The following is a 16920-nucleotide window of genomic DNA, read 5'->3' on the forward strand; positions in this document are numbered from 1 at the left end:
GGAACAGTCCCGCTGGGGGCTGTGGCAGGTCCAAGCCAGGCTGGGGCTTCCTAATGGGGCTTTTATCTCTGCACTTACCACTTGAGTCACTGTTCTGAAAAGGAATTTCCTGGGAGCCTTTTTACTGCAGCCGTTAACTTATGACCCTGATGTGATATTTTGTTGTTAAACCTCCCTGTTTTTTACATGATTTCGGTTTGAAGGCTTTTATACCAATAAAGACTGAAGGTACCAAGGGGTGTCTCTCAGAAGGGTGGCAGTGGGGCTCAAGAGGGAGAAAGGCTTGAGCTAAGCTCCCAAATCCTGTGCTGGAGCTGTGGGGGCTCATCTGCCAAACCAGGCCTTGGACTTGTTCTGTGAACAAAGACTTGGCCTCCACGACTCCAGTTCAGCTTGCACCATCCTGCTCCAACACAAGCATCCATACTTGGCAGCCACATTGGTGCTTAGCGACCAGCCCACCGTCCCCCAGGACACCACAGCAGCCAGGAAACACCCCCCCTCCTCCCCAGTAGGCCATATACAAGCAGTGGATGGAGGGAGAAGTGGCAGCATGATCTTGAGAGGACAAAGGCCTGTTCTGTTTCTGCTAGTAAGGGCTGCCCCTGGCTGCTCAGCACCATCATCAGGTTTGCTTTGAGGCTTGGAGGGCTCCCCAGGTGCAGGCCCTGCACTATCACTGCAGGCACACAAGCACAGTGTCCCCCCTCCACATGCCTACAGAGAAACCAGCCCTAGGACACACAAAGCCACCAAGGAAACTCTAACAAAATAGTTTTATTCTCCTTTATCAAAAGAACTTAACACTGTGCATGTAAACTTGAACATATGTATCATGGTTTTAAGGTCCCTTCCAAACAAACCCTTCTACGATTCCATGTTTTCTGAAAGAAGGTGTGGATCTAGTGACAGACCCCTTTACTCACAGAAGCACACAGGGCTTTTGAACAGAGAAAAAACCAGTTCAATCCCATGTTCCTGGTGGCACCCTGCACCTTGGTATCCCTCAGAGCGCAGGGATAGGAGGTGGCTGTTGCACACCCAAACAGAGCAGGATGACAATTAGCCAGCAATAGCCATGAATCCACCTGAAAGGCAGTAGGGAGGGTAAGCAAGGCTCAGATCCAAAGGGAAGCAGCCCTTCCTGCACTGGTCTGGAAGGCTTTCCTGCTCCCTGCAGTTTGACCACCGAAGGAGAACTGGGGGCTGCTTGGTTACTGCTTCTAGTGGTTGCCCCTGTGCCCTTCTTGTCTTTTCCAGGCTGGCAGAACCTACCCCTGTCCACCCAGCCTGATGCCCAGGGTGTGATACCAACACTGAGTAGCACCCAACCTCAGTGAGCACAACATGGAGACAGACATGTCTCTGTCCCTTCCAGGCGTGCTTCTGTTCTATAAACCCTGCCTTTGCCCCCAAATTCAGTAGAAGTGCTGCTGTGGGGTGAGGAGAGGATGTGTTCCTGCTGCAAAGCGCCTGCTGCAAGCCAGCAATGCTTCGGAGGTGGAGGGTCAAAGAGATGTGACTCCACTGGCCCCTTGAAGCCCTTCCCACAGGAAAAAAGGGACCTTGCAAGTCAAAAGAATGCTTCCAGGAGACAGTTCAAACACCACAGCTACAAAATACACTGCCAACCCCTTTCTGTCCTGGCCCCTTCCCCTGGGAGGGCACTGCAGGGTCTAAAGGGGCCCATGCTGTGCCTGCCCACTCTTGCCATCAGTCAAGGGTTTCAGCTTCGCCCTGCCATGCTGCCTTACAGCATCACAAGGACATCCTTCCTGCTCCTCTGCCCCCCAGTATCCTTCAAAGGCTGCTCTTCACCAGGAGGAGCCTTTGGCAGGTGAAGGCATGAGCCCCACCATACAATAGCTCAGGTCAGTGCTCCTCAGGCTGGGATCTGCATGGCACATGGCTGTGTCACCAACCCCAGTGTACCAAGACTGGAGGCACCTCCTGGCAACAGCAGCATCCTCTCTTCCTTGGAGCATGAAGAAGCACACTCATGCACAACCTCAGCACCTTCATCTGCCTTCCTACTGGGGCAAGGACCTGGTTCCTGGCTCCAGCCACGGCTGGGTTTGAAGAACTGGTGTCCTGGAGCAGAGAACAAACCGGGCCTTGGGTTTGCAGACAGGAAGAAAGAACATCATCTGAAGCTGCTGCGAAGTCCTACAATCATGTATTACTGTTAGCCAAGCTGGCCTGCAGGAGAGGCAGGGTCAATGTGTCCCTGCTCTGCTGCAGAAATGGAGAGGCAGCCAGGAGAGGAGCTAAGACAGCGTAAGGCATCATACGTAACCAAACCTTCTTGAGGAAGAGACACTGCCAACCTCTGAGTCAAGCCACGCAGGATAGGAAAGCAGCACTGGAAAGCCTGAAGCCCACACAACTCACTGGGAAAAGCATTAGCAGAGGTGAAATTCAGGCTGCTTTGGGTTGAATGTTTCACCAAGGCAAAAGCTAGGCATGTTCCTCCCCTTGTCACAAGGCTGCAGATGGTGCCAGGGGCAGATCTCAACACCAGCACCAACCAGCCCATCTGAGGGGCACCCGAGGGGACCAGAAAGCAGGACGAACATACAGATATTCCAGGCTGAGGAGAAAAGGTGGTCTCTGAACAAGTGGTGGGCTCAGAGACAGGCAATGCTGTGGTGCTACCAGCTGGGGAATGGCATTCCAGCTCAAGCTCTTGCCAGTTGGCTTCCCCAGCCACCATCTTCTGGAATCATTGCAGAACACAAAGAGAAACAGGTCCTAGGAACACACACATCCTCACAGGCAAAGGGAAGGACAGAGGAAAAGAGGAACACAGACTGCACCAGCAGATTTACCCCCCAAGTATGCCTCTTTCTCTCACCCTGCACTGCACAAAGGGAGCAAGGGTTGGATATATTACAACACACATCAGGAGGTAAGATCATGAGCCAGCACCGCTCAGGAGACAAAAACACCAGCAAAGCCTGGCCAGTGATGAGAGGACCAGCAACACAGTCCCAGCTGTGGCTGTTCAAAGACACACGACGCAGGTCCAACTTCTTGGAGCATTGGATTTTGCACTGGGGGCAATGATGCCTTACCTACTTTGCAGTTGAGGTGTCACACATCTGATCTGCTGCAGAGCAGGGTCCTTTCACTCTTCTTCACTTTGCCAGCAAGGTGGAGCAGTGGAAATTCAGTCCCCCTTCCCTGATGAAAAAACCTAGAGGGAGGCTGGGGCCTAAGCAAAGATTTCCCAGCTCTGTTCCCAAACAGCTGCTTGGAGGTGCTCCATGCACTCTGAAATCTGGTTTAGGATGCAAGGTGAGACCCAGCCACCCAGCTGAAACAAACTACAGTCACAGGCAGCCAGTGGGAGGCTCTTGCTTGGAGATGGGAGTTACATAAGCCTGTTAAGGATCAAAGTTGTTATCTAGTGTCACTGCCTACAGGAAAGAAGATAATGGCTATGCAAATCCTATTCAAATAACCTATTCCACACCAAACCATTCTTTGTCAGGCCAGACCTTGGCCTGAGCAGCAATATGGAGAGCCAAGGAGAGCCCACTCCACTGGAGTTCTTGAGGAGAGTTAGAGAGCGCAGGTAGAAACCTGCCTCAGAGTCCACACAACAAAGCTTCATTGGCAGGACGAAGGAAACCTCTTCACTTGGCCTCACTGAGGAGCACCGGGGAATGCCCAGTGGTGGCAACACAGCACTCAAAGCCACATCTCCTACCTCCAGAGTAATGCTCACTAAATAACTGCACCTACTGCAGGGAAGGCTTTCCTGGTGTCTGTCTTTTAATATTCCAGTATAGGTATGTTAGTACAGGATTATCCCTCATTTGGAAGCACCAATTTAACAGGGGAAGAAACTGAAGAGGCAGAGCACTTGCAAATGCGTTGCTAGAAGAAAATCAACCCAACTGCCACCTATACACAGGATGTCCACGCTGCATCTGCCCCAGTAGCACAGGGCAACATCCCCATTCACAGCTAGGCTAGCTGTTGAGCTACACCAGGTATCCTTCTAACTCTGTCAGCCAGTGCTTTCCTTTGCTCTGAGGTGGTTTTCTCCAGAGGTCTCTGGGGCCTCCTGTGAAGGAAGGTTGGTTTCTTGGGTAGTCCTCAGATTGGCTTGCTGGAAGGCACAGGAATCCAGAAAAACGCTGGGGATGCGGTCACCAAAATACAGCTTGCTGTTGGCAGCTATTGCTTCGTATTTCATTAGTTCCAGATACTCAGGGGTAAGTTTTAGCTACAAAAAGAGAAACCAGACCTTGTAAGAACCTTCTGGGCCCTACATCATTAGACTTCTTCTCAGGCAGCTGCTTCCTGGGTTGTTAAACCAAGTGTTTCTTCAGTGCTGCCCACTTTAACCTAATCGCCTGTGCAGAGGGAAAGAGTAAGCAAATCCTCTCCTTCAAGTGACCAGCCTTCAAGTGCTCACCTTGTTGGAATCAGCTAGCTTCCAAGCAGCATAGAACTCTGCATCAGCTTTTGCTTTCTCTCTTGCTAGGAATGCAGCATCTAACACAGCAACAGACAGGAAAAGAATCATTAACAAGTGAGTAGCCCCATCACTGAGCCTTTGTCCCATGGGGAGAGCCACCCCGTGGCTGGCCTTGTACTTGCACTGCCAGTTTCTTGGAGAGGTACCTGCAAGGGGGAGGGAGGAATGACCCTCATGCTACTGCACCCTTTATTATTTCTGCAGGAAGGTGATGGCTATGAGCCCAGCTCTGAGGTTCCTTTACCTGCTCTTTACTGGAATATGACTTCCAGTAGCACAGTTACCTTCGATCTCAGAAATCCGCTTCTCTGTTTCCTTCTCCATAATCTTCTGTTGATACTGAATCCTGGCCACCTGAGCAGCCTTCTCAGCCTCTGCAATCACAACAGGCTCAGCTCAGACATTCACTTCCCAGGCCTTGAGCATCAGCACCCTGACACAGCACCCAGTCGCAGGACCTACCACACCAGCAGTTTGCTCTCTGCTGCTTCCCTTTCTGCTCAGACACTACACCACCAGTTTGTGCTCCAAGCAATACAGTGACAGGAAGAAAGCACAGTGCTGATGTTTCAAGAGCAGCACTGGCTGATGTCCGTTTTACAAGTGTGACACAGGGACATTTAGCTTTAAGCCCAGTTTTTCCAGCAGAACTGCTACATCTTGGCCTGCTGTAGCAAAAGCCCCGCTGTAGGACAGAGGTATCTGCTGCTATGGGGAGGGAGGCAAGACACAGACACAGCAGCACAAACACTTGTATTTTCTAAATGACTGTTGATACAGCCTGGCTGGGCCTCCTTCAGGGAGCTCTCAGCAATGGAAGACAATGTCCTACCCTGGCTTCCTGAGGGATGTAGGAATGGAAATTCAGTGTGGCCCCTGTCCGCTAGTACTCCCAACTGGTGACATACCAATGACTGCTTTCTTCCGGTCTGTCTCTGCCTCTTTCTCTACTACCTTCTGCTTCTGGGCTGCAATCAGCAGCTTGGTCTTCTCAGCCTCCCTGCAGGGTGAGAAACAGGGAAACAGAGCTGGTGAGCAGCTCTTCAAATCAGGGCATGAGAGGGGAACAAGCAGCCAAGCAGTTGCCAGCATCATGTCCTCACAACCATTAGGACTAGTTCTGTCTTCAGTTGTATGAGCCAATGTGTAGCCAGCAGGACAAAGGAAGTGTTTATGCCCTGCTCTCTATTTGGCACTGGTGAGGCCACAACTGGATGATATATATGATCACAACTGGATGCTATATCCAATTTGAGGCCCTCAGGATGAGAAGCAAGTCCACTGTAGGGCAACTGCAGACATGGGATGGAGGCCAGAGCATATGAGGAGAGACTCTGGGAACAGGGCTGGGGATGAGGAGGTGAAGTGGAATCCAACCACACCTCCTCCTGTGCAAAAGGGCCCCTGAAAGCACTAGGGCTGGACTCTGCTCAGAGGGGCAATGTGAGAGCCCCAGAGGCGACAGCCAGGTTGCAGCACAGGAAGCACCAGGCAGCCCCAAGGAAACAGCCCATCCCTGTGCAAGCCTTAGCAGCTGGGAATCTCCATCCCCAGGGGGTGAGGAACAGCTGAGGAACTGGTCCTGCTTTGGGAAAGGACTTGGACAGTAGATCTCCGTGGGAATGTCTCAGAGCAAAATCTGTCAGCAACTCTTGAGTTTGCTGGAGGGGCCTTAGGGACATCAAGACCTCTGAGCTCTGTTTACGAGTCTTCTACAAGTTTTCTATAGCACATCATACATACATAAAGGAGGAGGAACACAGCCTTGATACAGGCTCTGTAGATGCTAACAAACACCTTTGTGAAGGTCCGAAAGGATTCCAGGTGAAAGAGATATGGAAACGGAGAAACAGAATGGGAAGTGCACCTAGCCAAGGACTCACTAACCCCACCTCTCAACTAAGCACCAGGTAAGAGCTTTCTAATAGGATTATGCCCATGCTGAACCCTCAAAACCAATCCATACAATTTTACATACAGCTACTCACATGAGCTCAAAATTTCTTCGGATGGCTTCTGGAATTTTGGGTTTTGTAACACGCACAGCCTATTGAAAACAGACAAAGGGAGCGCATTTCAAAGTAAACTTTTTGATGGGAACTGCATAACTAAAGAATGCCTTTGCAAAACCAGCTGTTGTGTTCTAGACATCTCCATATGGATCCAAGACCACATGTAATGGTTCCCAACCCTCTTGTACAACACAGACGAGCACAGCCACTCTCAGAGTTCACCCTTCCTGTCTTTGCACCCCTTATGGTGAACTTTTGTAGGAAATCTTGCTGCAACCGAGTGCAAGCTAACTTGGGTGTTTGAAGAGGTGTGCTATCCTAACTTCCTTGTGATATACCACTGCCTGTGGGTCACTCTCATCAAACCAGAGCAAGCTTGTGCACAACTGAGCCCCAAAGCAGAACAGTATCTACTGTAGCATTACCCATACTATTAACAGGAGGTTTCCCCTCCTTGCATGCAGCAAGCCAGCCTAGCTAAATGTGGCAAAAAGAACAGCAAAACAGTCTCATAGTTCTCCTCAGTGGCAATCTGGAGATTTCCATCTTAGCCCTTGCATGCCTAAGGTATATTTTTCTCAGTTGGTTGCCCTGAACTTCAACATGCCAAAAAGCCAGTATATCCCATAGCCTGGGCTAAGATTAAACATGACTTTCTAAGTGTAAGCAGAAAACCACTTTGGATAAAACACCTTTCGACATCTCTGGTATACGTGCAGAAAAGATGGAAGACCTCTTTTTTTTTTCAATGACCTGTAGGAACTGTGCACACTGGAGCACCCAGCTCTGCAGGTGTGTCAAAAGTAGCTTAAATAAAGACATTTTCTGGCTCTTTGCAAATTAAAGCCAATACCTGAAGTTCTGTGGCCTAAAAGGTCCTTTTCTCAATCCTGTAGGTCTGCCCCTAATGTAAAACCAATGTTCAGAAGTGGTAATTGTTATTTGAACCGTCTTCAACTGACAAACCTCAACTTAAGGTTCAACAGTTCCAGGTTATGTGGAAAATGAAAGCAAGAAAACTCATCAGTCTAGTGAAAGATGAGCAAGTTAGAGATGGAAAAACAACAGTCTTCGTTAGGGAATGAACCCTACCTGGATAGTGAGACCCGGTGCCATGACATTGAGATCCTTCTGCAGGGCCAACTTCAGATTCTCATCTATCTGATCTGTGTTTGAAGCAAAAGAGAGACCACTTAGCTTACCATCTTTTCTCCTACAGCTTGTGTGGCAGACAGTCAGCTGGCCTTGAAGAGCAGGTATCTCTATGGTGTAAGCCTTTTAAGATCACCAAGTACATTGTTTTCCTTCCTATATCCCTGGAAGATGTTCCCAAAAGAAAAGCCACAATCTGGTGTCTCTAGAAGGGTTCAGCTATTGATGAACTCATGGTATCTGTGCTATGAGCAAACGGTTTTTAGTGTCTCAGCAAGAAAAAGCTGTGGCAGAAGTCTATCCCTTCCTAGCCAGAGCCACACCAACCCTGCTGCCAGTGGCCAACTCTGCCTCAAGTGTCTGGTAAGCCTGCAGGATCCAGTACCTGCTATTTAAATGAAAGGAATTTTGTTACTTCCAAGCTCCAGGAAGATCTTTCCACAGAAATGACCAGATATGGAATGATTAAGCTGTGTGTAACAACCAGAAACTCCTCTCTGACCACAGCTATTTGAGTAGAGCATTCAAAGACTGAATCCCTTAACATTAATTAAACTGTACTAACTTTTTATCTTCCATATACCTATTTTCCCCTGCTCTCAAGAACTGGAAGGACTCAAGAAGGAACATAATACTGTTCCATCTCTGGGGCACAAGCAGGTACCAAGAAGCGAAACACTGAATTTGCTCGTTCCTGAACCACTGCTACACCTTGTGAGAAAAACAGCACTGCAGCAAACTGAGGTCATGTCCCTTCTGGGTCTCACTTGCTAAAAACAACCATAAAGAAGCTTTTAATGTAAAAAAATCGATTCATAAACAGAATAGGGGCCTAAAAGTAGAAGTAGACACAACAAAACCATCATCACAGTGAAGGCAATGGGCATGACTGCACACACAGGAGCAGGAAGGCTACTTTGTGCATCCAGAATCAGGCCTAAGTGGAATAGGACTGAAATCAAACTCCCATGTGCAGATGTGAACAGACAAAGAAATCTGAATCTTTGAAGCGTAAAGTTACAAAGAAGCAGCACATGGATATACTGCAACTCCAGCACAGTGGCTGTTTGCTCACAGGAGCCTGCTCTAACATATTCGCTGGAAGACAAAGGAGATCACACAGCCTTTGGTGGGTACATCCAGTTGCCATCCACTTACCAAACAGCTGAATGTATACTTCCTGCAGAGTATGGGCACTGCAGAACTGATTCAGCTCATGATGAATTTTATTGAAGATCAAGGTCTTATCGTAGTCTGCAGTGTAGTTTCTCACAATATCATACACTGAGGAAGCAAGAGAATTATCACAGGTCACCACTGACATGTATCACTTTTTGTAATGCCACCACTGCAAACAACAGCTCAGAACATTAGGAAAGTAGTGCAGCACTGGGACAGGTTGGGGGGAGTTTTCAGGATGTGGCTGCACAAAGCCACAGCTGCCCTGCCCAGCTGTTAATGAGAAGCCTGGGAGGGAGGTCAGAGGAGACACCTGCAGAGGTCCCCTCCACCACTGCTGCTGGGATCATACGACTTCAAAGTGCAGAGTAATCACAGCATGATATACTGCCTGGTCCTGATTTATGATCTGCATTAGTGAAACAGTAAAGCCTATCCAGGACCTGCATGCATAGGAACAGACACTACTAAGTGAAAACAAGTATCAGTCACACAATTACAGAATCACAGAACCCCAGATTGGTTTGGGTTGGCAGGGACCATAAAGCTCATTCAGTTCCAACCCCCTGCCACAGGCAGGGACACCTTCCACTAGAGCAGGGTGCTCCAAGCCCCTGTGTCCAACCTGGCCTTGAACACTGCCAGGGATGGGGCAGCCACAGCTTCTCTGGGCACCCTGTGCCAGCGCCTCAACACCTTCATAGTGAAGAACTGACTAAGATCTAACATGAATTATTATAACATGAATTCACCCCTTGATAACTCAGTAGTGCTAACATTTTGCATTAAACTATGATGCTGAAAAAAAACAAGCTGTCTGGGTCTGTGGTTCAGCAGCTGGTGAAGTAAGAAGGCAAGAGGCTCCTAGGTGGGCTTTGCCTTTGTGATGTCCCAGGAGCTGAGCTGGCAATCGCGTGAGGAATTTATCCCTTGTGTTTAGTATCATGGGCAGTCTCCCCTTCAGCAGCAGTAAACAGGATTCCATAAGCACCCATCCCATTTCTAACCATACAGGGGAGGAGGAAGCCTAGAATTTACCTTCATCTATGCGCACCTGGGGCTTGCAGATACATACATGAAACTAAATGCTATCGTTCTTGGAACCAGAAGGGTAGCAAAACAGAAGGAAGTCTTGCAAACCAAGACAGAACCTCTAGGGCATGGGTGAAGACAGTCACAGTGCTGCTTGCTGAAACAGGACGGGAAATACCTGCGTATGGTGCCAGTTTATTCACAACTTCTATTCGGTCAATGTAAATCATAACACCACCACTGGAAGTGAGAAAGAGAATTCAGTCATTATTACTGCAACAGTTAACAGTGGTCCATACTTAGAGCAGATTTAAATCCCTCTTTTACTAAGTTCTACTAAGCATTCCCAGGACAATTCTGACTTCAGAGCATTTTGCAATCAGATGGCAGCAAACCCCAGCTTTGTCCAGACTGGTCCCTCTCTCCCCATAAATCACAAGCATGCTGCAGCAAGTCTGCAAAGCACTTTGGCTTCACTTTGTTAACTCCTGCTTAGCCAGTGAAAGGAAAATGTTTTTGAACAGGAATGTAGCTGCAACTTTCAGAAAGGGGGAGCCCAGCACAACAAAGGGAATGGCGACAAGGCAACAGATGACACTTGCAAGCTGCCCAGAAGACAAAGTGCAGATGCAGCTCTTCTAGGCAGCCCTTAGAAGAAAGCCCTTAGTTGAAGTTCACGCATTTACTAACTCCAGCAGGAACTTGACAAGGCTCCTGCTAGAAAGGATGAAACAAAGCACGTAGCAGACTTTAATTCACGCTCCCTGCTTCAGTGTCACATTGTGAATGGCTCTCCAGGAACACCACAATCACGCACGTGTGCTCAGGCATGTACCCTGCCAAGAAAACTCCAGACACCTTGTTGAAAGGAGCCTGCAGGCATAATCCACTCTCCAAGGGATCATGCCCGCTATACTACTATTAAGAACATGATTCTCTTTTACACACAAGATTTCTCTTTGGGCCATGGCCATTCTTGCAGGCTCTGTCTTAGAGAACTGTTTCTATTAAATAAGACAGGCTTGTGGATCCTTTACAGGTAAGTCAGGCTGCACAAGTCAGACGGGTATGTGTGTTTTTCTCCATCTCAGCAGCTCGGCACTCTGTGCCATCACATCCAATAGAATGACTATTTATCATTGCAGGTATGTCCAACAGCATTCCTCAGCATCTTCTTGTCTTCCTCATTTGTTCCAGTCACCTTATGACACCTGTAGCACAGGGAAACCCAGCTACCATCTCAGGGTAAGTTCCAGATATCTTGGTGAGGAACCAAAGCAGAGCATGCGGGCTTCTTTCACCAGAATCAGGTCCACTCTACATCTTTATACTGTGGTCGTTACAGGATTCCAATTTTATGGGGGTGTTAGAAGGAAAAAGAGAGCACCTGAGACAACCTGCCTCCTACACAGCCCCTCATCACCTCACATGCAAAAAAGGCTGGTACCTGAGAACAGGGAGGACTGCCTCCTGCCTGTCTAACCCAACCAGCACTACCTACAGCAATCAGCTGGAAACCTGGATTTCAACCAGCATGGGTCACCAAGGCAGGGCAGAAGTGAATTCTATCAGTCCTCTGAGGAAACAGGTACCATTCAGAGCCCAAATCTGCTGGCCATGTACTTCCCCACAGAGGGCTTCAGGTTAAATGAGGCCCACAAAGCACTTCCAATGTGTTTCCCATCCCTCTACGCAGCTGCTGGAGCAATCCTCATTTCACATCATGCAGTGGGGATGGCCCTCTTGACCCTGCTGCTGTAAACCCAGGAGCCAAACCAAACTCTAATATTCTGATCTTAAAGTGAGCACCTCAGAGAAGTCCTTATCTCAAACAGCCTCATCCAAAAGATGTTGGTAAACTCCTGGGTGTAGGGAACACTTTCCTCAGCAGTTCTGGGACACTTCAGGACAGTTGCTCTGGCAGAGCATCTTGCACTGATTTGGGGCAATTCAAACACCTTGTTGAGCTAGAACTGTACAAATCCTCTCCTTATCCACAGCTGGTTTACTTGCTTTCTAGCACCTATGGCTTAACCACTGGCTCAGACTCAAGAGGCCACTACTATTCCCAAAACATCTTTCTTTGCCTAAGCCTGCTTCTTGCTAGGCAGGGTGACTCCCACAGGGAGAAGTCCAGTGCTGCAGCTCCCCATTGCAGTTTCTGTAGCTTTTCTAACACCAGCACTTGCAGCCACTGTAAAGGCTCCTTGCAGCTCCCAAGGTCCTCAGGGCAGAGCTGCTCATGAGGCTGGTCAGGCAGAGCAGCCTCTTTGTTTCAGGGAAGACAGAAACAAGAAGAAATCTATAGGAAGTCTGAAAGAAGGATCAACACATAGACCATGTGCACCCGGGGGAAATTCAGGCATAATCAGGCAGCAATACTGCCTGACTTTAAAGGACAAGGTGAAAGTGTACAGGGAACTAACATTAGAAAGCAGGCCTTGGATTTAGGATTTTAGCTTAGGCCAGGCCAGGAAAAGACAAGGGGAAAACTGAAGGACATTGCCATTAAAAAAATAGGCAAAGATCCAATGCTCATTGCAAGAGCTGACCACAGGCAACACCAGACCATGCTAGGCAATCAGAGCATGTAAAAACTGGGCTTAAAGGTCAGATTTGGTCTGTCTACATATACAGGGATTAATGCAGTACATTCACCTGCAATATTCATGCCACATTTTTCCATATGGCTGGCTGCCAAACAGGGATCTGTCCCAGAACAGCATTCCCCCAGTGCTCTATCTGCATTCCTGCCAATGCTCTGCAGCATGAGCACAAGAGGACTCTCACACCTTTGCAATAAACTTCTAATGCTTGAGCAATGTCACTGCTTAGTGTCCTGGCTACTCACTGTTCCTTGTCACTGCAAAACCTGACCAATATTTAGCACAATTCCTTCCAGTTAAGTTTACAATAAAAATGTTACCTGCCCTGTTCTCTTCTGCAGCAGCTGCATGACACCATTTCCAAACTATTTCCTGTATTCCCCAAACAGTACACCTAGGAGTATATTCTTTCCTAACTAATTCTTTGAGTCAGTCCTTGAGAATACTTCCCTTTTCTAAAGCTAGTTCTAAAACTAGGGTTTCCATCGGTTTTGGCGTATGAGCAGACCTGCCATGAGGAAACTGCTGAGCTTTCTAAGAAGCTGTGCACACATTTTCTTGCTGGGGAAAGGCAGAAACCTCAGGCACCAGAGGCAATTCACAGCTTAGAGCAGAGCCACATTCTACCTGCTGGAATGGAATGGGTTTTGTCTCTCAGGTAACAGCTGGTTTATGAAAAACAGTCATTTGTGCCGAAGTATTTAAATATCTCTATTTAATGAATTCACTTAATGCTGTCAAGTATAAATAGGAACAGGTAAGGCAGAAACTGGGGACAGGACACCCACAGAGCCATTCAGAAGCTTCTTAATGCAGCTGAGAATACAGGCAATATGAATATGGTGACAGAGAATCCCAGCCTTTAAAATGTGATGGCTTAATAGACAATTACAGGAATTTAAACTGTTTAGGATCTATTCTTGTAATGGACTTTGAACTAGCACAGTGAAATTTCAGATTTGATCCATTTGGTACTTATAAGCTAACATTTTATTATGGAAACATGGCTTCAAAGCTTCTTTGGCATCGAGCAGTTTCAGACTTCGATTCCAAATGCAGCAAGTTTAAAGGCTTCTGCAGTAACAGCTTAAAAATGGACAGGGCTTCTGAGACCTTTGGTCTGAAGTGTATTCAATGATTAACCTGGAACTGCTTTACCAGCTGGGTGGTGTTTTAAAACATGGTTAGTACCTGTAACTTCACACCCACCTGTATTGCACAACCAAAACCCACAGTGCTGAAGCGGAAGAGGAACTTAATGAACTAACTATACAGAATTAAACAGAACATGTAGCTCTTCAGTCACAGCATGCAGAATGGGGAGGCTGGCAGGGACCTCTGGAGGTCATCTTGTCCAGCCTCCCTGCTCAAAGGGAGTCAAAGCAGCACAGTTTCATGTGGGCTGTGTTAGCATATCTACTGTGGCTAAGCTTTGAGGGAAAACTTTGCTTGTTCTGCCTGCAGAACAGCAGGACACCATCCCAGAGGATGTGATGATGTTTTACAGCATCCCACGGGTGAAGTTTTCCTCCTATTTATGCTACTTATGAGCTAAAACATGCCATTAAACACACTGCTAAAACTCTGATAGCTTTTTAACTGTGCCATTTAAAAGATACAGAACATAATGAGTCTTACTCCTCCTTTCTGCAATTACTTTTTGCTTGACCTAAAGACTCTAACTGACCACAAAGGCCTGGCTGCATTCAAGTCATACTGGATGCAGCCTTTTTTCCTTTAAACAGAAATACTGTTGAGTACCCTAAAGCTAAACCCAAAGAGAATCACCAGTTTTGGTTTTAGCCCATCACTTTGACTTGTGAACAAACCAACAGAACAGTCTGTGCTGCCAAAAGCTAATCTAGCTTAATTCAGAAGCAGGCAGGTGACACCCATGCATAAGATTCTTCTTTATTCTTTCTCACTCTTCATATCAGGTGAGATGTCAATTCCAAAAATGCACAAATTACTCCAGGAGACTCCTTTGTTTCAGCTTTTTTGAAATGAACCATCTCCCATCATGGGGATTCCCATTCACCACTGACTTTTACCCATACTGGGGTCAGCACTTGTATTTAGCCACAAGACTTAAACTAGAAATAACTGCAAAGCAAAGGACAGACCAAAGCACAGGCACCAGGCTGTCAGAGTAATCAATAGAAGAAAGCAAGACAAATCAAGAGACCATCACTATAAATGCAAATACCCTCTAAATATCAATTCCAGCAAAAACAAGAGCACTCCCTCCCATCCTCCTGCTCTGATGCATGTTTGGGGTGTGTGTGTGACGTTTGGAATTAATTTCAAGGTAAGTGCCTGTACTTTTCAGCCTCTTACTTTTCAGTCACTGCACTGTTAAGCGACTAATTGCAAACCACATGACAGATCTGCCCATCACCATTAGAAATAAGAAAGAAAAACATACCTTGTCCCACAAGGCACATTTTTCACCTCATCAGTCTGCAGCGTGGTCTGAAATGAAAAGACAACCACCGCTCACCAAAACACTCCATTCTGCAGGAAAAACACACTGTACCCAGGCTCCCACATGGGAACGTGAAGCCCAAAATGCATCCTCTGCCTCCCTCCTGACTCTTGCAGATGTGGACAGAAAACACACTTCTTTCCAACTGCCTTTTGGGTGTCAGAAAGGCAGCTGTGCTTATTTCCCTACTCTTGGCTCCTGTGGCACTAAAGCCTGCAGCTCTCCTGGGAAAGTCAGGGCCACAAACACAGCCTGTCCTCCCTTAGCGAAACATCTCCTGTCCCAAGCAACACACATGTGGGGGAGATTCCATCAAAAGGAGAAGTCCCAGCACACAGCTGGGTCAGGCAGAGGGAATCAAGGGCTTTTGAGGAGCTGCTGCTCCAACCACCACATTACCAAGCGCCTCTGCAAACACTAGTTGCCACCCACATCCAACATTATCCCTATCAAGGACCTCCTCCTACCCACCCTCTTCCAAGGTGAAAAGACACAAACCTGCACAGATTTGAAGGTGGTAATGAACGGGAGCATGATGTGATAGCCTGGGCCACTTGGACTGGTTAGCAACGCACCACCCCTAGAAGAAGGAAAACAGGGAAAGGCTCATACAACTGGGAAACATCAAGTGCTAGCTTTGAGAGTGAGCACATTCCAACTGCCAGGAATCACAGCTGTAGTAGTGCAAATGACAGCACTCACCTGCACCAAATCTGCCACCAGTTCTCCTACAAAGGGGCTGACTGCATATACTTGCCTGCTGCAACTCAGCAGTCATTTGCTTCAGGCCTGTGAGCAATTAACTTTCAGAAAAGGCAGATTTGGCTGAATTCTTCCATAACAGCAACATCATAGAGAGCTTCATGAACACATATTTTTCCCTCTCTAAATAGTTCACCAGTAACCATGGAAAAATCCAGCAGTTGATGCAACGCTGCCAGTTTCAATCCCCCCAGTGCATTCGGCACAGTCCCTCACCCAAAGCACAACACAGGGGTGACAGCCCTCGGTGAATGAGGGAGATCAACAGATGTGAAAATCTTGGATGGGCTAAAAGCTTTAGTCCCTCAATCGTTAAAAACCGAACTGTGACCCAGAAAAGGGAAGGAAGGAGGAGAAGCAGAATTCAGAAAGCCCAAAACTCGTAACAGCTTTGTACAGACCCACGCCACCTGGGCCCACGTATGAGAGCAGAAACAACACAGTCTGCCCACCTCAGGGGAAAGCCTGGAGGGAAACAACGGGGAGAGCAGGGATCTGGGGCCAGGGATGAACCCCAGTTGAGAGGGAGAAACTCAGGGCAGCCTACATCAGGTGCTGAGGCGCTGGCAGGCGGCAGTACCTGTAATACACGGCCAGGTGCCCCTCCTCAACCTTGTGGATAGAGGAGTACAGGAAGAAGACGAGGAGTCCTGTGGCAGCTGCAACTACGGCTCCAGCCTGGGCCATGGTCATCCTCACATCACCTGCGGGACACAAGCCGTCACCACCCGGCCGGCGGCACTCCGGTTATCCGCCGCCTAGCACGGAGACCTCCTCTCCCTCCTCCCTGACGGGATCTGTCCCGTTCCCGAGCACAAACGCTTCTGCGCTCCGGGACCACAGACGCAGCGGGTGCCCCTTCCGCTCCTCGAGGTCGCGTTACCCCCTCACGCCAACGGCTGACGAGACCCCCCCGGCTCCACGGGAAGCACACTGGGGCTGCCCCTCGCACCCCCTGTCCCCCCAAAGGCCTCAGGTCGGTGCCGGCCGCCATTAACCGGTACCGGGATAGGTCCCCGAGGTGAGGTAAGGCCTGGCCCGGCCGCTCTCCGCGCGCACCCCGTACCTGGCGGCGCGAGCCCACGTGCGGCCGCGAGGCCCCACTCCCGCCCCGCCCCGCCCCTCCCACCGCCGCGCGGGGCAGGCTGGGGGCGTGGAGCGGGCCGCGAGGCGCCGGCCGATGGCGTCACAGCGGCGCGCCCA

At 48.6% G+C, this 16920-nt stretch overlaps 1 protein-coding gene across 2 annotated transcripts; it reads right to left on the bottom strand.

The window, feature by feature from the left end:
- Nucleotides 1-759: 759 nt before the first annotated feature.
- On the bottom strand, nt 760-16879 carry ERLIN1 (ER lipid raft associated 1). 2 transcript variants are annotated; one of them, XM_061348112.1, is made up of 12 exons: nt 16784-16879; nt 16298-16421; nt 15454-15535; nt 14896-14942; nt 10043-10104; nt 8812-8937; nt 7594-7667; nt 6478-6536; nt 5398-5489; nt 4774-4863; nt 4427-4506; nt 760-4234 (listed from the first exon to the last, which is right to left on the bottom strand). In XM_061348112.1, the coding sequence occupies exons 2-12, from the start codon at nt 16408-16410 to the stop codon at nt 4016-4018; spliced, it is 1044 nt and encodes a 347-aa protein (XP_061204096.1). In that variant the 5' UTR covers nt 16411-16421; nt 16784-16879; the 3' UTR covers nt 760-4015. The 2 variants fall into 2 exon arrangements, with proteins under 2 accessions (XP_061204096.1, XP_061204097.1); XM_061348113.1 differs by lacking the exons at nt 10043-10104; nt 14896-14942; nt 15454-15535; nt 16298-16421; nt 16784-16879 and adding an exon at nt 9146-9299.
- Nucleotides 16880-16920: the final 41 nt, after the last annotated feature.

Source organism: Neopsephotus bourkii, unplaced genomic scaffold, assembly GCF_033783945.1.
Source record: "Neopsephotus bourkii isolate Nb327-2 ecotype Australia unplaced genomic scaffold, CSIRO-AGI_Nbou_v1 NB_335, whole genome shotgun sequence".
NCBI lineage: Eukaryota > Metazoa > Chordata > Aves > Psittaciformes > Psittacidae > Neopsephotus > Neopsephotus bourkii.

Bases quoted from the DNA above. Each gene is read 5' to 3' on its own strand.
- ERLIN1 (XM_061348112.1), bottom strand. From the start codon at position 16,410: ATGACCATGGCCCAGGCTGGAGCCGTAGTTGCAGCTGCCACAGGACTC. The intron at 14,943-15,453 runs GTTTGTGTCTTT...TTTTCATTTCAG, and splicing joins CCACCTTCAAATCTGTGCAG to ACCACGCTGCAGACTGATGA. The intron at 5,490-6,477 runs GTGAGTAGCTGT...CTCACCCTGCAG, and splicing joins CGAAGAAATTTTGAGCTCAT to GGAGGCTGAGAAGACCAAGC.